This window comes from Arvicanthis niloticus, chromosome 13 (assembly GCF_011762505.2).
Source record: "Arvicanthis niloticus isolate mArvNil1 chromosome 13, mArvNil1.pat.X, whole genome shotgun sequence".
Classification (NCBI taxonomy): Eukaryota; Metazoa; Chordata; class Mammalia; order Rodentia; family Muridae; genus Arvicanthis; species Arvicanthis niloticus.
This window is the reverse complement of record NC_047670.1, coordinates 44,717,331-44,741,005: the sequence shown is the minus strand read 5'-3', so window position 1 is coordinate 44,741,005 and position 23,675 is coordinate 44,717,331. Positions and strand designations below refer to the sequence as shown.

Sequence of the window (23,675 nt, the reverse complement as noted above, 5' to 3'; positions counted from 1 at the left end):
AAATAGAAGAAATGGATAGTTCAATCAAAGAAAATGCTAAATTTAATAAAATAATTTTTTAAAAACAATTCCATGCACAAAATTTGAATAGACCAAATAATAGAGATAGAAAAGAAAAAGGAACCCAGGTCAAAGGCATAGAAAATATTTTCAATAAAATCTTAGCAGAAAACTTCCCCAATCTAAATAGATGCCTCTATCATTATTTAAGAAAGATACAGACCATCAAATCGACTAGAAAAAGAAAGTCCCATAATATCAGCACATAAAAAAAAAACATTAAATGTATAGAACAAAGAAAAAGTATTAAAAGTTGTTAGAGAAAAAGGCCAAGTCATATATAAAGGCTGACCAATTAGACTTTTCCAAAAAGACTCCATGAGCCAGAAGGGCCTGGATATATGTTCTACAAGCTTGTGAGAGCACAGATGCCAGCCCAGGATACTATACCCAGCCAAACTATCAATCACGTCAAGAGAGAAAGAAAAACATTTCACAATAAAAACAAATCTAAGGACATTCTGTCCACCAATCCAACTCTTTAGAGGGTACTTAAAGGAAAGCTTCAGTTTAAAGAGGTAATTATACCCAATGAGGACACAATACATAAATAATCCCCAGAATAGTTAGTCAAAAAAAGGTGGACTCTTACACCATAACAACAAAATACCAGGAATTAATAAATACTGTTTGTTGATAACCTTCATTATTACTGGTCTTCAATTCCTCAATAAAAAGACACAGACTAACAGAAGGCTTGCAAAACCAGGATCCAAGAAACATACCTTAACATCAAAGTAGGCATCATACCTCAGGGTAAAAGTATGAAAAAAATATTCCAAATGAATGGGCCCAAGAAGCAAATAGATACAGCTATTTCAATAGCTAGCAAAACAGACTTCACACTAAAACTAATCAGAAGATATAGAGGGCAGTACATACTCATCAAAGGAAAAAAAAATCCACCAAGGGATATTACAATTCTAAACATTTATGCACCAAACACAAAAGCATCCAAGTTCAAAAAAAAAAAAAAAAAAAAAAAAAAACCCACTACTGAAAGTAAAATCACACACTGGCTCTACTCCACTCTTGCCAGATAGTTTCATCAAGACAAAAACTAAACAGAGAATTGTTAAATAATGTCATAAATCATCTACAGAGCATTCTACACAAACACTAAAGAACATGCTTTATTCTTAGCAGCCCCATGAAACCTTCTCCAAAACTGACTATATATTAGGACACAACACAACTTTAAACATATATAAGAAAACTGAAATAATGCCACACATCTTATTTGACTCCATAGGAAACAGTAGAAAGCATACAAACTCATGGAATCTGAATAAAGCAAAACTGGATAAGCATTAAAACAGGACAGAAATCAAGAAGAAAATGAAAATCTTTTAAGAATTGAATGAAAAGAAAAACACAGCCTACCCAAACACATAGAACACAAGGCAATTTGTTGTAAGGCACTAATTCATAGCATTAAGTCCCTACATTAAAAAAAAAAAAAAAAAAGCTGGAGAGATTTTATATTGGTAACAATAGTATACTTGAAATCTCTACAAAAACAAGAAGAAATAATACCAAAATGAGTAGATGAGAAGAAATACTCAAACTTGGGATGAAAAATCAATGAAAGAGAATCAAGTAAACGGACAAGATAGACAAACAAAAATCACAAGATCAAGAAAATGAAGTGTTAATTGTTGGGGAGGGGGACCAGGATTGACAATGTTTTGGCCCAAATTAAAAAAAAAAAAGACTAAAGATTAGAACTAAATTAATAAAATTAGAGATTAAAGGGTGACATTACAAAAAACACTCAGAAAAATCAGAGAATAATAATGACATTATTTTAAAATTCTGAATTCTACTGAACTGGAAAGCCTAAAATAAATGGGTGAATCTTAATATATACCATCTACCAATATTGAATCAAGCAAAACAGAACAAAAAATTTAAACAGGCCCATAACCCCTAGTGAAATAGAAGCAATCATTAAAAATCTCTAAACCTAAGGAATCCCAGGGCCAGATGGATTCACTCTACCAGACTGTCAAAGAAAATCACCAATATTCATCAAATTAGTCTGAAAAACAGAAACTGCAGATTATCTAATTCTTTTTACAAAGCCGCTGTTACATGAACACCAAAACCACAGAAAGAACTAAGAAAAAGAAAACATGGAGTAATTTCTCTAAGGAATATGCAAAATTCTCAATAAAATATTTGCTAACCACATCCAAGAACACATCAAAAATATCTACCATAATCAAGTAGACTTCATCCCAGATATTCAGGAATGGTTCAACATACATCCATGTAAGATAAACTGAAAGATAAATTCCACATAGCCATCTCATTAGATGGAGAAAAAAAACCTTTGGCAAAATCCCAAATCTTTTTATGATTAAAGTCCTTGACAGAATAGAAATACAGTGACATCTCAACATAAGGGAATTTAGAGCAAGAAAAAAGTAAGGATATCCACTCTCCACACCTAGTCATTGAAAGATGTGACATATTAGCTAGAGCAATAAGATAACTGAAAGAAGTCAAGAAAATTCAAATAGGAAAGGAAAAAGTCCAAGTGTTTTTATTTACAGATTGTGTGATTTTATACATGAAATGATTTTATACATGAAGACCATAAAAACTTCATCAGTAAATTTTTATAGGTAATAAATACATTCAACAAAATAGGAGGATACAAAAAAAAAAATCAATACACAAAAATCAGTAACCTTCCTATATGGAAAAACAAACTGACTGAGAAGGAAGTCAGGGAAATAGTACCTTTAACAATAGCCTCAAAACAAAACAAAAACTAATTCTAAAAAAAGCAAGTGAAAAACTTGTATAATAAAAATTGAAGGTATTAAAGAAGATGTCAGAAGATGGAAATACATTACAAGAATCAGTAGGATTAATACAGTGAAGTAGCCTTCTACGAAAAGCAATCTTCAGATATAGTACAATCTCCATCAACATTTCAACACAGTACTTAACATTACTTAAAAAGTAAGAAATTAAAAGAGAGGGGGGAAGGGAGAGGGGGAGGGGGAGGAGGAGAGAAAGAGGGAAAGGGGGGGTTGGGGAGGGTAAAAGGGAGAGGGAGAGAGGGAGGGGTAAGGGGAGAGGGAGAGGGGGAGAGAGGGAGAGAGGGAGAGGGAGAGGGAGAGGGAGAGGGAGAGGGAGAAGGAGAGAGGGAGGAGAGGGTATGTACCAGACAGCTAAAAACATTCTGAATAATAAAAGACTGCTGGAAGTATCACCATCCCTGGTATCAAGCTGTACTACAGAGCTACAGTAGTAAAAACTGCATGGTCCTAGCATAAAGCAGACATGTTGATCAAGGGAATCACATTGAAGACTCATATAAGGCCAAATGCCTATGGACCTATGGACGTCTGATTTTTGACAAAGAAGCCAAGAACACACACTGGAGGAAAGACAATTTGTTCAATTGGCTCCATCAAATTGGATGGCTGATGTTGCTTATCCTACAAAAAAGAACTTCAAATGAATCAAAGACCTCAACATAAAACCAAATGTACTGGATCTGATATAACACAAAGTGGGAAACAGACTTGAATTCACTGGCCCAGAAAAAGAATAGGACAATGATAGCACACACATTAAGACCAACAATTACCAATACAAGAGACATGTATGGGTGTATCTAGAATATATAAAAAACTAAAACAAACAAACCACCAACACCACCACCAACAAAAAATCCTAAACATCAAGGAAACGACCCAATTAAAAAACAGGGTACAGAAGTAGGCAGAGTTCTCAAAAGATAAAACAAACGCCTGAGAAACACATTTTAAAATGTTCACTATCCTTAGTTTCCAATGAAATGGAAACCACAACTACTTTGAGATTTCATTTTATCCTAGTCAGAATGGCCAAGATCAATACAACAAATGACACCTCATTCTGGTAAGGATGTAAAGTAAGGGGAACACTCATCCATTGTTGGTGGGACTGTAAACTTGTAGAGCCACTATGGAAACCAATGTGGAGATTCCTCTGGAGGGTGAGAGCAGATCTCCCTCAGGACCAGTTATACAACCCTTGGGCATAACCCCAAAGACTGACTCTACATCTTATCTCATCCACGTGGACTGGTGCTCCTATTCATAATAGCCCCAAACTGGAAAACAGCCTAGATGTCCATCAAGCATTGAATGGATAATTATATTTGTGATGCTTATACAATGTAATATTATTCAACTATTATGAAAAATAAGATTATGAAATTTACAGGTTACTAGAGAAAAGAACATTATCCTGGGTAAAGTAAACCAAACCTAAAAACACAAATATTGGCTATTTTCATTCATATATGAATGTTAGTTTTTAAACTTTAGACGTGTGTTTCAAAATAAACAACCACAGAGGTTAGGTAGCTAAATAAGGGATGACAGGTGCAGAGTGAAAGGGGATCTTTCAAGGGAGGGATATAGGATACAGAGTTAAAGAAATAGATAAGGCAGAAAATAGAATACAAAGCTAAATGGGGAAGGAGAGTTGGGGGGGGGCAGGCTAGAGAAGGAAACATGGGAGGGAGAATTAATAGTAATGCCCTTTTGAAAAGTCATTATGGAAGCCTAATACTGCAGAAGTTTCCTAAAATATATATATTATGAAAGGAATGTAAATAGAGTCACCAAATTATAGAAAAGACAATGCCCCAACCAGTCATATTGTGGCATCAAGTAAAACATTCAGTGTCAGGAACAGGTTACAACTTGTTGATTCACTGGTCCAAGGGCCCCATGGAAACTCTCAAATATCACAGACTACTATCAAATCTATTGGGTGCACTCCATAACCTGTTGTAAGGCCTTACTGCTACCAACAGTTACATTGTACATGGAGAAGTACAGGTGGTGACCTAGCTTCAGCTCTACTCATTAATGTTCATGGTGCTATAAGATTTTGCCACCAGAGGAGAAAAGTAATCATCAGTATCACTTGGTTACAATCTCTGTCACATACAGCAGCCTGCTTAAAAAAAAAAAAACTGTTGTACAAGTGGCACAATGTTATGGGAGCAACCAATCACTTTTTAATTGACTATAAGGTCCACTGCATGAAGCAAAGGCCCCTGAACTGGAACTGACTCAAGTACCAGTTAGAACTGACCAGAAGATGTCATGCAAGTTTCTAAAGGAAATATATAACCAATACTGCTACTCAGACATGATACCTATCAATCTATTGTAAAATAATAACCCTACGTGTGCAATAGTGCCACATACATCTTGGTAGTAACCAACAACTCTCTAATTGGACTCAATACCCACTCAATAAGAAAGAAACCATGACTGGTACGAGAAAGCTAGCAAACTATCTGGCCTAGAGAACTCATGGATCTTGGAGAAGAATCTACAAACACTATTTTATTAAAGCAGCATAATCCCTAACTGTACTCTAATTAATTTGTCCTGATTCCAACAGATAAGAGTAGTTCTCACCCTTTATCAAGGAAACTGCTCTTAGCAACAGATGGGGACTATTTCAGAAAACTACAATCAATCAAAATGCAGAGCTGAGAAGCCCAGTCCCACATGAATATATACACAAAACAACTTCCACACAGCTGTGGGGTGCTGGGCTGTGAGAGGCAGCTGGGTACCTGGTCAAGCATAGGCCTCGAACCCTGGATACCCTAAAGGGACAGTAGGAGTTCGGTCTTGCTCCTGGGCCCTGGTTCCTTTCTCTTAGCTTCAGCCATCCACAGCCCCTCCCAAAGAAAGGTTTGTGGCCTTCGGTCACATAACACAGGTAGAGGGTGTGACTACAGGCAGCAGAGCCTCAAGAGATCTCCGTATCATGAGATACCTAAAGGCCAGAAGGTGTATCCAATTAAGCATTCCTTCCCAGACCCTCCTACTTGCAAAAGATATTTAACCTCAGGCTCACCCTGAGGACAGGGGGTACAGCTTCATCCACTTTCCACCATGACAATAAACCTTTTAAAACCATGGACTTTCTCTTGTCTTTAGTGCCCGCTGTGGAGAACCATAGAGCTCTGACCCCACGGGACCTCACACTGGGATCTCCCCACGCCCAGAGTAGAACTCAGTGGCTTCCCCTATCGTGGAGTGAACTCAGTCAAATTCCTGAGCTTCTGCCCCCCTGAGCTGCCTGGGGCAGCAGACACATGGGACCCAAAACTCAGCCCAACAGGACCCACACCCATGTGCAAGCTACAGCCACACACACAGCAGAAGATAGCATGGCAATATTGTAAGAGCCAGAGGATCAGGGAGTTTACTGTGAGACTGTATATTCTTGAACTCTCAGAAGCTATACCCATAAGGTCTCACCAACATGACTATGTAAACATGAGCCAAACAAAGACATGCCAACATGAAGGGGCAGGGGGAAGAGCATGAAGACTCAAGTCTATACAAAGGAACTACATTTCCCAGGGAACAACACACCTATAACAAACTGTCAGACATACATATAAGTAACATTAAACAGACTGAGCAGGCTATATTTAGGAGTGTGTGTGTGTGTGAAAATACATGTGCATATATGTATATAACAAGGAAGAAAGAAGCTATCAATTTGAAAGAGAGCAAGAAGGAGTATAAGGGGATATTTGGCACAAGGAAGGGGAAGAGAAGTGATGTAATTATAACTAAAACAAAACAAAACAAAACAAAACAAAATAAATACACTCACTGAATGAGATAAAACCAATGCCTGACACTGACTGGTAAAGTGGCCAAGAACCTGAGACTAGATAGTTCATGGGCCCTAGGGGACACCTCCCATTATTGTTTTGCTAAAGGAAGATAGCAGTAAAATGATGCTTACTGACATACTACTATAGCTATAGACTGGTGCCTCATTCAACCCTGATCACAGAAGCTTCTTGCAGTAGATGAGAATTAAGACAAAGACTCATAAATGGACAATGTTTAGAGAATGAGAGGCTTTCATACACTCACTCCTAAGTGGGATGTCTTCATCAAACTTTCCGAGCTAGGCTCAGGGATCTGTGTTAGAAGAAGTGGAAAGATGGTAAGAGCCAGAGATGCTGGATGACTCCGAGAAAAGGAGTCCTCCAGGCACAAAGGACTGCTATACAAGTGAACTCACAGTCAGTTTGGCAGCATACAGAAGATCTGCAAAGATTTAAAGCACAGAAAATTTCAGCACTAAAGAGGGGAGGTGGACACACAGTTACATCTATAACCAAGAAGCTAATTGCAATTGATCCCTGCTGGGAAAGGGAAATCAGTTGTTCCCAATCCAGTGTCCCTAGGTCTATCAACCAGAATGCAGGGCAGGCCCCATAACGAGCAGTTGCTGGCCAACACAAAATGGACTGTTTTTAGTGTGTGTGTGTGTGTGTGTGTGTGTGTGTGTGTATGTGTGTGTGAGTGTGTGTGTGTGTGAGTGTGTGTGTGTGTATGTGTGTGTGAGTGTGTGTGTGTGTGTGTATGTGTGTGTGAGTGTGTGTGTGTGTGTGTGTATGTGTGTGTGAGTGTGTGTGTGTGTGTGTGTGTATGTATGTATGTATTTTTGTTTGTTGTGAAGTGCAGTTTAAAAGATGGGGGGAGAGAGGGAGGGAAGGAGGGGACATGAAGTTAAGTGGGTAGGGCACTGAGGATCTGGGAGGACTTTAAAAAGAATATAATCAAAATATATGAGACTTTTCTTAAATAAAGAAAACTGTATGCTAACTAGAAGTGAGAATACAAAAGGCCATAAAAAGTACTAGAACACTAAAACACTTCCAGCTCAAGCAGAAACATACAGCAGCACTGGATTCTACACCCAGATGTGTGTGGGGCCAGTACTGACTGAAGAGTACAGTGACGCTCAGAAGGAACCGTTCCCACCCATTATCAATCTCTTTGTTATTTGTTCTCCCCTTTTAAAGGCACAGCATCTGCAGGCCTTAGGAGAAAAGGGGCAGACAGAAACCGCATACCCAGAAGTGTTACGAGGTGGAAGATGCAAGTACTTCACCAGGGCACTTCATACTGAAAACTGAAGCATTTATGGACATTTACAAGACAAAGCAGAGACATGCCCAGTTGTAAAGAGCAGTCCTTGTATTAGAAGATTCCACTTACGGCCCCAGTTCCTTGATCCATTTACAGTGTTGCGATTCTGGACAAACTTCTTCTGGAACACTACTCCTTGCTCTCTACACTAGGACACTTCAGGAAGTGCTAGCCTAGCTACAGGAGGAGCTGTCGAACAATTCTCATGCAGCTTTTGCCTATCACTTTCAACAAATTGCAGGAGTAACTGTCCCCAGCACTAATGATACAAACATGAAGAACAAAGCGACCCTCTTTTGAAAAAGACCACTTGGCAGCCAGTGTGCAGGCCACTTGTCACAGTTACATACTCAGTAGCATGTCATGAGCAAAGACGAAGAAAATTGTTTAGTGTTCTCACCTACCCGGCATCAGAGTTGACAGGCAAGAGAACCCATGCATTCACTGGCAGCTGGAGTGGGACCACATCCATGCATGTGCCTGGATGCTCCATCCCAACAGCCATGGCCTATGTTTAGGTTTTGCAGTCACTGTAGGACTAATATTTACTGTATGCAGTCTATTGTGGGGAGGGTCTGACCAGGACAAAGTTGTTACATTTACAGAATTTGAAGCTGCTGGGAGACAGGAGTATCACTGCTAAGAAGATGCCATGTTCTGTGAATAGCAAGCCAGGCTCTGGCATCACATTCTCTAGAAAGGCAGGAATCTCACAGTTCTTATGAAACTTGGGGGCCTTAGAACTGAATGGTTACTTGCTTTGAAGCCATCATCCTTCCTTAAATGATATTAATCACTTAGGTCAAATTTTCAGCCTAGATAAAATTAAACTTAGTTCTCACATCTGGATGCTTTAGGAAAGACAACATCCATGTGCAGTAATGCATGCTATTTGGAAGTGGATTCTATTTCTCTGGTCAGAAGAAACAACAAACAGCAAGTCAAATCAGTCCTACTGGCTGGCCGTCACACCTCACTGTGGACGGGCCTGGGTCAAGCTGACATAGGGCCTGGCAGCATGGACTGACTCTTACCTTTGTGCTGGGGTGCTGTAACTGTTGTCATAGGAGTCATAGCTCTGCTCATCATAGGCAGTACCATAGCCATCATCATAGTCCTGAAATACACCGGAAAGAAACACAGTCAGAGGATCCTCTACAAAGAAAGACCACTCTGCCTCCAGTCACTGCAAGGTACCAGCTGATGCTAAACCACGGTGTGAGGAGAAAGAAGCATAGGCGTGGCTTCAGTCCAATTGCCAGAGCAAGAAGTTTCAAAATTCTCTCAATAAACCAAGCTCATGCTGGAAACAATTAAGATCACCACTGTTAGGACTGGAACATATACCACAGAGCTGCAGAGAGTGAAAGAATATTTATTTAAAAGCAAATACACCAATAAAGAAACCATGGTGAAATCTTGGTATGGCCAGAGCTCTGTGGTATTTCTACTTAGCAGGAGCCTGAAGCCACTGGGATACAGTAAGGCAACTGAAACACCTGCTATAAATGCTTCCCAGTGAGTGGTCTTCATCCCTCCTGACTTGGTTCTCTCCTTAGTACAAACAGGCCTCCTCCCAAGGGGTTAGCTGAAGAAAGTAGTTAGAGCCACTTGTTGAAGATAGTAGCTGCTAGAGACTGCACTAGACAAGTGGGTTAATTCATAAGCATGAAAGACCAACATATTCCTGGGACTCTAGAAAAACACTCCCACCTCAGTGCCACATCCCATGACTCAGAAAAGACCATAGGCCCAGAGTTGTTTCTCTTGGCTGACCCTGAGATCTACCACAGGGAGGAGCTTCAAAAGGAGAGTTAAAGGCAAAGTGGCTGGGTGAGCGTCCAGTATGAGTATTGACATACACAGCACAATCCCATGGGAATCCAGGCAGGAAGAGGGAGAAGGAGGAAAAGGAGGAAGGAGAGGAGGAAGAGGAGGAAGAGAAAGAGGAGGAAGAGGAGACCAAAGAGACAACAGCTGGCGCTCACAGATTCCACAGAATTTGTTTTAAATAGCCCTAAACATAAAACAAAAACAAATAACGGATCCTTGAAGAATGTGATTCCTAGAGTTGATGAATTATTAATATACTGTGTCTAGTCTAGAACAAGAAATTGAGACATGTTTAAAAAAACATAGAAATATGGTCTCTGTATAAGAACAAATAGCTGTTAATAAAAATTGTCTCTGAGGATGCTGAGACAGTGAGTCTGCTAGGCAAAGAACTTCGACCAAAACACTGAATACAGACAAGGAGCTAAAAGACACTGTTATGGCCAAGTACAGCCCTAGTACATCACCTCGCTAAGTGGAGACTGTCAGTATACAGAGAAGCCAAGGTAAATGCTTGACTTGAAAATCAATAGTTAAAGCAGAAACTTCACTGGTCTCATCAGCAGACACACTGGACAGAAGTCACTGAACTTGAAGATAGAAACTCTGGAAACAAAGCCTGGACAAAAGAACAAAGGATCAGAGACATGGGCCGCACCAAATGTATGCACATGTGAACAACGAGATGTGCTAAGAGAGGAGGTGGAGGGGCAGGAACCTATTCAGAGGAACAACAGGTTCAAAACTTCCCCAATTTGATGAAAACACTTTACACACTCAAGAAGCTTAAACATTTCCAGAAGTAAAGCCTAAGCGATGCACAACCCTAAGAGCAGAAAGGCAAAACCACAACCTCTCAAACACATGCCCTAATGACACTGGGGCATCTGACTAATCAGAAAGGTCACTGCCTGGAAGACAATGAGAAACCACATTCCAAAGACAAAGGGGGCTTAGGCAAGACAAGGGGGCAAGGCTCATCATTTGACCTGCACTGAGTACAATATTTGATATCCAATGAAGCTCTGCATGACAAACAGGAAAAATTAGTACTTTAGCAGATAAACAGAGTTTACCAGTAGTAGATACACATTTAGGAGACAGCAATGGGAGTCATCAGAGAAGTGAGAAGCCATCAGTCACGGGCAGCTACATGAAAAAGGGCATATTTAGATACACATAAAGGGCAATATAAATATGTACAACTATTGAACATCTATAGAGCAATGCATCCAATAAAAACAAAATACACCTTCATGCCAGTGGATCAAATAATGCACTCCATGTATCTGATGAATAGTAGCAGTAACCAAAGCAATACAACACTGACAGGAACACAGAAAAAAAAAGTCAGAAATTATTATTCATATTTAAATGCAACTCAATTCTTAACTAAAGCACCGAGACAACTCGCTGAAGACTTTTCAATAAATAATGCTGGGATGCCTTTAGATAGACGCACACTTAAGAAGATGAGATTGACCATCAACCACACATCATATGCAAACATCAATACAACATGCATCCTATCTTTTGTGAGCAGATAGAGAACTCTGAGAACAAAGGGAGCACGAATAAACTATATGTCCTCCTGACCGTGGATCAGTGATTTCTTCCATAGGCTAGCAAAAGCACAGAGCTAAGGAATACAAGTTCGGAAATACTCAAGCTTTTAATTTTCAAGGACACTATTTAAAAGAGATGAAAGGATAATCCACTGCAAGAGAAAAAATATTTACAGATGATACATGTGATTTGGTTTACTCTCCAGAATATATAAAGGACCTCATAACTCAACTAGGAAAAGACAGTAACTACAAGAGAAACTCAACCTTGTCATTCTGTGGGACACACACTCCATGTTGATTAATTAATTTTGAGACAGGGCTCTATGTAGACCAGGTTGGTTTCCAACTCATAAGAGGTCCTCCTGCCTCTGCTTCTCACTGTTGTTTCTACAACACTATGAACTTCACAACAGACAAGAAAAACAATGTTTCTAAAGAAATGGAACCAGACATGTTCCGCACTGGTAAGTTAGGCCACAGAAGCATTGTGTCTTGTCCTACAACTGGCTCTGTGTTCTCAGTATAAGTACACAGTGGCTTTGGATTCATGCAATTTAAATAGTTTAAAAATATTTAGATGGTCTGTGAGCAATGTCTTGGAATATTAGGATCAACTATTCAGAGATTTTAAATATGCACCCAACTTCTGGAAGCAGAGATATGTACCATGTGGTCAAAGAAGTTTCAGCACAGAGTCCATTATGTACATATCTTTTAAGATATTTTATGTATGTATGCATATGTGTATATATATATATATATATATATATATATACACACATATATATTTTATGTATGTATGCATATGTGTATATATATATACACACACATGTATATATATATATACACACACATATGCATACATACATACATACATACATACATAATATGACTTTGGAGAAATAGAATTCCAGGCCATTACAAATGAAGAAAGTGTTCACAGCTGTTGAACCATCTCTTTAGCACCAATATTTTTTAAATGAAAAAGAAATAGTTACAATAACTGTATAAATTTTGCAGGCATAGTTTTATTTAAGGGCATCAAAATGCATAATATCTTGACTTGGCCATTATGGATTTACTTTTAAAAAGTATTTACAGACTCACTTTATTTGATTAGAGAAAAAACAATTATCTAAATAGAATGTTTCAAATTCTTTCAATTTCATAAAACAAATATCAGCATAAATGGATGCTACCAACTTGCAGAACTAAGGCTTATATAAATTATACATGATTATCATATACAGTTGAATATTTTGTCATAAAGTAAGAAATAAATACAAAATGCGGAAAGTCATATAACAGAAATAAAACTGTAATGCAATGCAAGCCAGCCACAGTGTTCTTCAGAGTTAACAGCAAATGACTAACTTGGCTAGGATCTTCCAGTAGCAAATGCAAACTGGCCGTAAAACAAATTCTGAGATGATTTTCATTATTCGAGATGTAGCAAACCAGTGACATGAACTTTGACCAAGGACTAAGCTAAAAGCTGGCAATAACTACTAACTGGAGCATATCTAATCATTGTTGAAACTCTTCTTATAGCTCCTAACCTATTGCTGGCACTGTGCTAGCACCATGGGTGGAGATCTTCCAAAGTCTAATGTGTGTGCACATATACAATGGAGTGGGAGAGAGAGAACTGACAAGCAAAGAAAGCAACCTTTATAACCCATTATATCGAAAGTAGGCGCTGAGGTGACAGACCAGACTAGCTAAGAAAAAGAAAGGAAGCTCAATGTTAATGTATAGGAAAGCTAGATTTTCCATTTCAAGGAAAGGTCATTAAAAATTATTTAGAATGGACTGAAGATGTAAAGCAATGGAGAGACAGAAATAGACCCTTGCATCCAGGGAGGCTAAGAGTGGGAATGCACATGAGTCAAAGGGATGATGATGATGATGATGATGATGATGATGATGATGATGATGAAAAGCCAGGGGATGGATCAAGGAGGACCAATTAAGGAATGTGCATCTGGGTTTTGAGTGACATGATTACCTTGTGCTGCAAAAATATCCCTGTCTGGCAATACTGAGGAAAAGAAAGGATGACCTATAAAGTCAAACATGAAAGAGGGTCATTGTGGGGGTAGTCTTTTGGGGGGTAGTCTTAACTTGGAAACCACACAGGTTTTGGCTTCTTGACTAATATGTTAGATACTGGAAAAGAATGTATAGTTCAATAAAGAGTTTCGACATATATTTAAGATTATAAATGACTTAAAAGTTTAGCTAAAATACTATGCAGTGCACCATTTTATTTCTATAGCTGTGCCATTCAATCCTTGCTCAATTATTCTGCCAGGTTATTGCAATACTGCTTAAGGATGCAATTGGTAGCTCACTGAATTACTAACATAGACGTTTTCTATTTCACAATATGAATCTGCGGCTCTCATGATTTCGTTATTGGACTTGGCTACAAAGTGTATATTTTGTACTTCTTCCAATCATAGCAATGATATCTGCTCAATGGACAGCATATGGAAATATGGGACACATGACAAACATGGTGGAATAAGGAAGAGCTGACTGACTCCCATGCTCTTCCACTGGTTTCCCCACAAGGCTGGGGATAAGAGTTCTCAGACTGACCGAGAATAAGGTTGAGCATTAACCAAGGTTGAGCAGGAACGTGAACAAGGGCGGCTGAGGAATGGTGGACCTTATGGGTCTATAAACATTATTTTCCCCCTATTTCTTTTTGTGAGACTATCTCAAGCAGCCCAGGCTGGCCTGAAATTCACTGTGTAGTAGACGGTGACCTTGAACTCCTGGCTCTACCTCTCAAGTGTGGGGAAGACAGGTGTGGGCCAGCATGCCAGCCTTTTCATGTTTTGTCTGACAATTTAATGGTATTACAACTTGGCTATCTTCTCGTCTTCTCTCTCCCTTTTTCTTTTTAAAATTTTATCTTCCAGTGTACAAAGCAACTGGTTGGTCACTTTTTCCTTACTTATATATTTTTATACTAAGACGTTCCTTTTTGGGTATTTCAGTGGCTAGAGTAGAATTTTTAAAAAACAGCAGTGGGTACATTATGTACTATAACTTAACATGCAATTGAGCGGAATAATAAAACAGCACAGAAAGGATGTGGAGAGCTTGGCTGAGTCACACATCTAAGCTACTCAGTGTTACAGGACTCGAGACAGGAGCTCACTACAATTCACCAGCACTACTCTGACACACCAGGGACTTCTTTATACTAGAGATGTTTGTGTTATTTCTCACACGTCTACATTTCCTGGGTTGTCTTTTATGACATGATAGGTAGGCATCTACTTCTCTGTTCCACTTCTGTGCCTCCAGTGCAGAAACCTATCCAGATCACCAGTGCCTGTACAGTCTTTCTGCCCTTGCTGCCCTTGGCCTAGTCAGCTTTCTAGGCTGAAGTTCAAGTGGGCGGCTTCAATTGTGTTACATTTCAACCATACAAAACAGTCCATTGTGCCCATAAAATGCCAGCATTTGACCTAATGTGCACATCTCTGTAAGTGTTCCTTGTGGATGGCTCACCTTGTCCTTCACCTACTGTATGAACTGAAGTTGTCTTAAAAGATTGCTTCAGATCAGGCACAAACACACAAACACACACACACACACACACACACACACACACACACACACACGAGGACTCAGCAATGCTCACTGTTCTGCTGGGCAGAACACTGGGTAAAAGCAGGACCTCTCATCAAGTCCTGTGATTATTTCCAGATATTTCACAGTTCTAGCCATTCCTCAGATGACCAGAAATGACTTCACTGAGTGGCAAAAACACATGCTAAGCCAACTATTGCTCTTGAAGCATCAAGGAGTCCCTGTATATTATCAAGAGGTATGCAAAGGTCTGCTCCCAACCACCTGCCACATCTATGTTACTGGCCCTGCCCTGCTGTCCTGCTGGTATTCCAAACCAGCCAGTGACTCTGCTTTTATGTCCTCAACCTATCTTACACATCCCACTCCCTCTGCATTGCAATATGAAACCTGAGGTCCACCCTACATAATTAGGTTCATTAGAACCTGTAGAATACTTCATAACATTTAGAATATTTCAAATGGACTAAGCATGGAGTCTGCATTTAACACTTTAGTGTGCCATCATCTAAACATTCCTCCAGAAACACCTAGCTAAAATGCAAACCTAGGCTTGCAGTTTCCTAATTTCCAATGTGTTTCCTGGCTTGTAAAGACACAAATCAAATTGTCACATAAGTAGGCCCAGGAAGCAGTCTGCTTCTCATTGCTAGTTTATCTGTACATGCTTTTTCCTCTGGCGCCTTTTTGGATGACAAATGCTAGCTTGAAAACTGAATTATCATTTTGGGCTATCATATTTGATATCCCATTTGATATTATATTTGATATCATATGTGAGTTATCACAAATATTTAGCACCTGTAATTATTTTTTTGATTCCTTTCTTGCCCTCTAGTCTACAAACTTCCTGTGAGCTAGGATCAGTCTCCCCTCCCCTCCCCTCCCCTTCCCTCCCTCCTCTTCTCCCTCTCCCAACCCACTCATGTGCACATATCATCATACTCTGTTCTTATTGGTATCCCACTGACCTCCCCTACATCACCCAGATGGTTCTCTTTCTTCTTCCAGTTAAGTCATTAAGCAAAACAAAATCGGCCAGATTCAGGAAGATCAATACTGTATTTTTTTCCCCTCTTACATGTGAAAGCTAGGTTTAAAATTATGCATGTCTGTGCATATAAGTGTCTTTATATATGTGTATGTAGGTGACTGGACTCAAAGGGAGATCATGAGAGAGAAGGAAGAGGCCCTAAAAGCAGTGAAACCGAGGTGATAATGGAGTGCATGCAAAAGAGAGTGGGAGCCAGGAGCAAATCTAGCCATGTTCCCACCTGACACAGACCAGGCAATGTGGCAACATCTGCTGAGTGACTGGAGTTGATGACCAAGTAGCAGAAAATACAATAAATGCTTCCTTGAGATGAATGTGAACCAAGATAGCACTAGAGAAGAAAGCAGGCACGGAGCTTGTTAAAATGCTGAAAATCTTGATGCTCAGACTGAATTTACACCATTTTTGGTGAACACTCAGTATTAGACTTCTGTGCTCTGCAAATAATGACCTTTAGAACTCTATTCTACTTCTGAATGCCAGAATGACATTATCAAAAACTATCCAAATGCATACTGGGATGAACTACTGTGAATCCACACTCACAACAAAGCTTGCTTCTTCATCAAGCACACGTCTGAGGTTTCTACTTAGAAACAGCACCTGGACCATGGACCCGAGTGGAGAGCAGACTACAGAAGGAGCATGTGCATTTCCACACATGTGGAAAACCTTCCCGTACCATTCCCAACCTGGCATAGGACCAGATAACAAGAACAATTGCTCTGAAGCCATCTTCCAGGACAGAAGAAACAGCATGGCCTACCTGGTTTTATTTTTGTCACAAGTAAAATCAAGCATAATACTTAAACTTGGGCCAACCATTTTAAATTGAGAGAATTTAAAAGAGTGACTGGAAATATTGCTTGGGTGTGGCATCATTTTAAAGAGAGATAATTACCTCACTTTAACTTGGGTGATAACTGGCCATTTCAGAATGTGAGAAGTTTCCACACAGATGTAGTGTGAAAAGCTTCAGCAAATTTAAGGTTTACACTGATTATGCTGAGTTTATAAAACAAATAATAAAGACTTCACAAATTAATTATAGCTGGGACCTGGGAAACAATATCTTTGGCAATGTGTCTTCAACAGTATCTTCAGTGACAGTGAACATATAAGCAAAGTGTTTTTTCCTTCAATAGTAATCCTTTTTTTTTTCATCTCTTTAATTCTTCTTTTTATTGGATATTTTATTTATTTACAGTATAGATGTCATCCCCTGTCCCCATTTTCCCACCCTAGAGTCCCCTATCCTATACCCCCTCTTCCTTTATGCTTTTATATCATTTTGGTTACATGCATGTAATAAGGTCAGTTCTAGGTTGAGGGTCTAGCAATACAATAGATGCAAATAGTCGAGGAATAAGCAATACAATAAACACAAATAGTCAAAGAAAAAACAAGGCATTAAACCCAGTTGTGTGAACACTCCAGTGTTCACTGTTTCTAAAGGCTTATCAGAATGACCAAAGTATCTGAGCCCACTTCCCTGTCCTAACCCAAGGTCATTTTCATGTCTGAAGCCTACTTCCTTGTTCTAGTCTAAAATTTAGAATCCTGACTGAAATTACTTCTTTGTTCTGGCTTAATATTTAGATTCTTGCCTGAGATTATTTCTTTGTTGTAGCCTACGATTTAGACTCCTACCTAAGATTACTTCTTTCTTCTAGTCTAATGTCAGATTCCTGCTTGAAGCCTACTTCCTTGTCCTTGGCCAATGTCATATTCCTGTCAAGCAGCCCCTTTCCTTGTCCTTGGCTCAGGTCAGTTTCTTGCCAAGCAGCCCCAAAGGCTCTCCACCTCTCCCCCTTTTTAATTTTGTTAACAAGACTAAGTCTGTCTTAGGTTGTTCTGACAAGAATGCCTTTCTTACCCATCATGGAATATGCATTATCAAAGGCAATGCACTTCTGTCTTAGGTTGGTAAGGCTCTGTGCAGAATCTTACCCATCCTTGGCTTGCCAGCCTGTTAATTTAATAACTTTGTGGGTCTATTTTCAGGTTTAAGTCATGTGCTTTGGCTGCCAACATGTTGATATTGTTAAAGATAAGCTTTAACACGATGGGCAGGAATAAAAGTATTCCCAGGACAAGAAGGGCTAGCCTGATCAATCTATATATGGCACTCCTGAGGTTTGACCAAAATGGAAATACTGGCCTCAGGCCATAGATAATTTTATTGGCATTATCTGCAGCATCAAAGGTCAACAGAGCAGCATTCTTTAAATTCATAATCCCATTATGCAAAGTTAACACACCCAGAGAGGTGTTAGGATTATGCCAAATATCCTACAGGTGTTTTTAAACTTTTTTCTAATTATGACAATTATTGTTAATTTCAAAAGTAATACTACTCCAATAATATTTGTCATGACACTTGGGATGGCTCCTAACTCTTGAACCGTGAACCTCCTTCAGATAATTTGAATGGGTTATAGAGCATCATTCATTGTTCCAGATACCTATATAAATCCTTTTGTATATTCCATACATTAGTAACATTTTTTGTCAGCTGGTTAACAAAAATAGTTGTCTTAACTCCTTGTGTCAATGCTATTGCAGAAGCAGTGGTGCTAGCAATTAATGGAATTAAAGCTGTTATATCACTTCTGTAAGAATTTTCCTTGCTCAATTTTCAGAGTTCACTGGGAACCCTTTAGATCACTATCCAGTCCCACATTGAAGGACAATGAGCTGTTCTGCTTCAAAAGGCATTATCAGGTCAAACAAACTCTAAATTTGCAAGTTAATCAAATGTTTGAGTGTTTTACTCAAGAGCAAAGTGGGTCATACAATGAAAACCCTAAGTACTCAGCTTAGAGATGGTCATGAGGGGGCTCAGCTGGTCACACACCACCCAGATCAAGAAATGGAACATAAACAGTTCTGAGAACTACCCCTAAGTCATTTTCTAATTACTATCTTCTCCCCCAACCACCACGATTTTCAACACAATCTGAGGGTTTTAGTTACTTGAGTTGTATGCAAATAAGAGTCAGAATAGCTACCATTTGGGACCATGTTTCTTTCATTCAGTATGATGATCTATGGGCATCATTCATGTTGCTGTACATGGCACACACTGCCTGCTTCCTCTCACTGCTTTGAAACACTGTTGTGAATGATTCAGCTGTGGGTTGTTTGCTTACTCCACCTGGGTCAGCAGTCTTTAGCTTGTTTTTGCCTATGTGTTTCCCACTGAGCCTCCTGGTGTACTCCCTGGTGTATCTCTGTTGGGAACCACTTCAGATGCACTGTGGTCCTGGCAGCAGGGGAGGATGGTGCTGTAAGCAGTGTAGAAACTTTTTCCAAAGCACACATGTACAGATTTGCACTCCCACAGCAGTGCATGGCACTCCTACTATTCCAAATAGCCAAGACCTAAAACCGCCTTTTCCCTGTTTTCCTCCAACTGGTATGAACTGCTCTGGTGTTCTCCCTTCCTGAAAGATGAGGCTCTGCTGGTAAAGGAGACAGGCCAGAGTCAACAGCAGATAGACTTGGTGTTGGTAAAGGAGATGGGCCTGAGTCAACAGCAGATGGATTGGTGTTTTATTATGAGCGACAGGTAGAACCCCAAATACCTTTCATATGAGAGCATCCCAGGTAACAAATGCTACTATTTCCATTTGTAGATGAGGAACTGAGGCAAAGCTAGGAGCTAAGCCAAGCTAGTTGGGTACCCTGATTTACTACTCTGTATGCCCTTGAGCCTTTTACTAGCTATCACTAGTTGGTGATGCAGTTGCATTTTAAACGGTTACCCAAGGTTTTTGTTGTTGTTGTTGTTTTTGTTTTGTATTTAATATTTGAATTTGAGTGTAACAATTCTGAAGTGTCTTTTAGGACCCACATCCTGTCATGCACCTCACATTCTATTTAGCCCCGAATAAACTACACAGCATAAAAACACCTCTATGAGAGGCAGGCAGATTTCTGAGTTCAAGGCCAGCCTGGTCTATAGAGTGAGTTCCAGGACAGCCAGGGCTATACAGAGAAACCCTGTTCTAAAAACCAAAAAACAAACAAACAAACAAAAAACCCAAACAACAAACAAACAAACAAAACACCTCTATGAGGATAAAGAGGGCAACAAACTTCATCAATGACACACCTGCCGTCAAATTCTGTGTCTGTGGAACACCGCCTTCTCTGCATACAGGAGAAATCTCTCCCAGCTAACCTAGGCTACCCCATCCCAGAGGTACTAGTTCCCTAATGAGAGTAATCCTACATCCTCTATAAACCTTGTGTCTTTGGTCCTCTCTCTTTATTCTTTCCACACAAGTTAGCTATGTATATTATTATTCTTAAAGTCAACTGTATTTTCTCTCTGTATCAAGAGATCACACAGAGATTTTTCCCAAACACTGGGCCCTGATGATAAAAAAAGGGGCATTGTGTCTACATCAATAACTTACTGGAAACTGCCAGACCTGAAGGATAAAATCACTGTTAAGATGACTATGCATCCACACAAGAGGCTGACCACCTGAAGAAATCTGGGTTGTAAGCAGATAAAAGTGACGAGGGAGGGGTAAGAGCTGGAGGAGATCACACAACTGGTGGCTCATCTGACATTAGCACAGGGATTAGTCTCTAAGCTGAAAGTAACCATGAGGAGATGAGAGAAACAATGTCTGCCCCCTGTGCGGACTCATACATGTAACAGGTGCAATTATTCTGTACAGTTTCCACTCCTGAAATAAGCCAGCTATTCAGGCAGTTTAGGAAGAGGCTGACTTGTGAGTTACCTGACAGACAGCTCCCACAAACTACAGATTCTTCCTCTTCACTCTTACTTCTGTTAAAGTGAATGTAAGAAATTATACAACATTGATGTTTTTATCTAAATAATATATTCCTGGATTTTTCAAATCTTGTTTTATTTTTTAAAAATGCATTTTCACGAATAATCTTTTCACAATCTGCATTCTGTTTTAATCAAAATATTGACTATGGAAAACAAGCAGGTTGAAGCAGACAAGGATTAGTTACCTGTCGACAGTATCCAGCAAGGGCTGCACTGGGGAAAGGAAAAGGCAGTAAAACCCTCTTCTCTTCTGCACAAAGTTCCAAAATCTGTCTGAGTTAGTTTTAGGTAAAGCCACATATGGTGACACACACCTTTGATCATGAATAGCATTTGGGAGGCAGGGAGGAGCTCGTTGCTGAGTTCAAGGCCACGCTGCTATACATAGCAAGAGCTGTCTCAGAAACAACAATACTAAAACAAATAAAACAACAACTAAAACCCCAAGGCTTCAGGTAAGTGTGAGTGAGAGCATTCTTGACTCTTCACCCACAGTCTATGCTAAGGAGTGACAGGTAAATTTCAAACATGCCTGCCTTTCCCTAATGGCCTCCCTGGCATTCCTGCACTGGAATTTCAAAAGAGTTCATTCCTAGCACAATGGAGGAAGGGGTAAAGCGTTCCCAAGTGACAGGTGAGGAGACCAGTTTTCTTCAGAATAGCTTTCATCTAGCACAGCTTTAATGGACCATAATGTAAGAGAGCAGGGCAAGAGGTGGGGCCTCTGCTTCTACTCAAAAGCATCCCTGACTCTCAATGGGTTTGAGCCTCAGTTGAGGTCTCCTGAGGAAATACTCTGCTGAAGTGGCAGGCAAGTTCACAGTCACCATGTCAAGGGCAGCTGCCTTGTCTCTCATTCAAAGCAGTTGCAGAACACAAAGGGTCCCTAAATAGGAATGGAATCCATGAATCATTGAAAAGAGTTGCTGCTCTACTGGCTCTGTGGTCATTCACAAATGAAGTCTCTCCAGGTACCACTGGCCCATTCATGCAAGTGAGTGGTGATGTCACTGGCTTCACAGTGAAGCTCAGCAAGCCAGAGGGCAGCAGCTGGAAAAAAAGGCACGTGACTACACTTAATGAGCTTGCCCCTAGCTCGGGTACTCTTTTGCTCATTTTCTTATTTCTTCTAGCCTACAGCATTATATGAATGAGAATATGGAGAACAAAAGCTTTAGTCTAGGGACCTAATCCGAGCTCATTCCATTCCCTCTTAGCCCTCGGGAGTCATTATGGCACTGGCTGGGTGCAGATTGATCTGAGGCTTGGTGAGCACTGTCCCTCCTTTCCAGGTGAGGCACAGCCAGGAGTGCTCCTCTGAGCTGAGTAAACAATTATGCAAGTGAAACTTACCACAGCCACTCACCACTCACTGAAACCCCTGTGGAACATGCAAATGCCTGAGCACTACCTCCAGGGAATCTGGAGGGAGGGTGCAGGGATAAGGCCACTTGGCTCTGCCATTCGGAGCTGTCAACTGCAGGAGCCTTTGCTGTCCCTTTAATTTACAGAGCACAGCCTTCCAAAGCCACACACACTACACTGGCGATTTCAGGACAGTCTCCTCCCCTATTTAACAAGCATGCTGTAGCTGGATGGCAGAAACATACCCAAGACCTTCATTATTTTTACCAACATCTAGGACTGCATGCACACAGAATTCCCCACAAGCTGACACAGGAGATTTATATCTCAGCTCAGTCTTACACACTGACTGTACCTTATTAAGACAGCAGGAGACATTGCCCAGACTTCAAAGCTGAGTCAATCATAACTAAATGAATCAGAGAATCAGAATAATATAATTGAATTTCTAAGACAATTTAAGTTTATGCATCATGAAGGAGTCAACAAATCTGACTTTTAAAAGCCATTTCTGGGGGCAGCATAATGGCTCAGTGAGTAAAGGCACTCTCTGACAAGCTTGCCAGCCTAAGCTCTGTCCCCTGAAACCACACAGTGAAATGAGAGACCTGACTCCTGTACATTGCCCTCTGATCTCCTGACACACAACTGTATGTGCCCATATACAACAAACCAAGTAACTTTTTTTCAAAATTATTTTAATATTCTCAATATCCATGGCCACTCAGCTTCAGTTTGTTTCTATTGTCATTAAATACTTGCCTTTTGTATTCCAAATCAATTTTATGAAATTAGTTTCTTATTAGCCCTCTCTTGGGTTGTTAACGGAAGCCAAGTGTCCATGGGAAAACACCCCATTATGGATGCCTCAAGCTGGGCAAAGTTATAGACAACGGAGATGGACTGTAGACCTGCCAGCTACTGTATCAGTAGCATCTACAGACAGAGAAGACTCTGCATCCCAGAAAAGTTAAATGATAAGGATAAAAACAAGATTGTCCCAAGAGGATGCTGCACACACTGTTAATCTCTAGGAATAGCAGATTCATCATTAAATGGCACTGGTGTTTTGTATTTCTTAGTTCATCGAATGTTCTCTAATGTTCACTAAAACTGGCTTAAGATAATCTATTTTACTTCATTAAGAAGGTGGGAGAGTATACAAAGACAAAACCATGACCAGAGAATTCGATAGCACAGTAACAGCCAAGTTAGGTGGTATCTATAAACTGTCAGGCCCCAAGATAGGCTCCTGCAAATGGGGATAAAAATAAAGGCACACATAAATAAAGCCACAGTCTACTTCCCACAAAGCTAAGTCGGGAGCCAGAGGCGGGGACAGGGCTAAGTGGCCAAGAGGTGACACAGCAATCTAA

At 40.0% G+C, this 23,675-nt stretch overlaps 1 protein-coding gene across 7 annotated transcripts in view; it reads right to left on the bottom strand.

Annotated features, from left to right (window-relative positions):
* Khdrbs3 (KH RNA binding domain containing, signal transduction associated 3) overlaps nt 1-23,675 on the bottom strand; it is a 414,163-nt gene that overhangs the window by 41,134 nt on the left and 349,354 nt on the right. For all 7 annotated transcript variants that reach the window (XR_004608143.2, XM_076911441.1, XM_076911440.1 and 4 more), the window contains one exon: nt 9,089-9,171. Coding sequence is in view for 6 of the 7 variants with exons in the window: in XM_076911441.1 (XP_076767556.1) it covers nt 9,089-9,171 (83 nt within the window). In the remaining variant the exon portion in view is untranslated. The remainder of the gene's footprint in view (nt 1-9,088; nt 9,172-23,675) is intronic.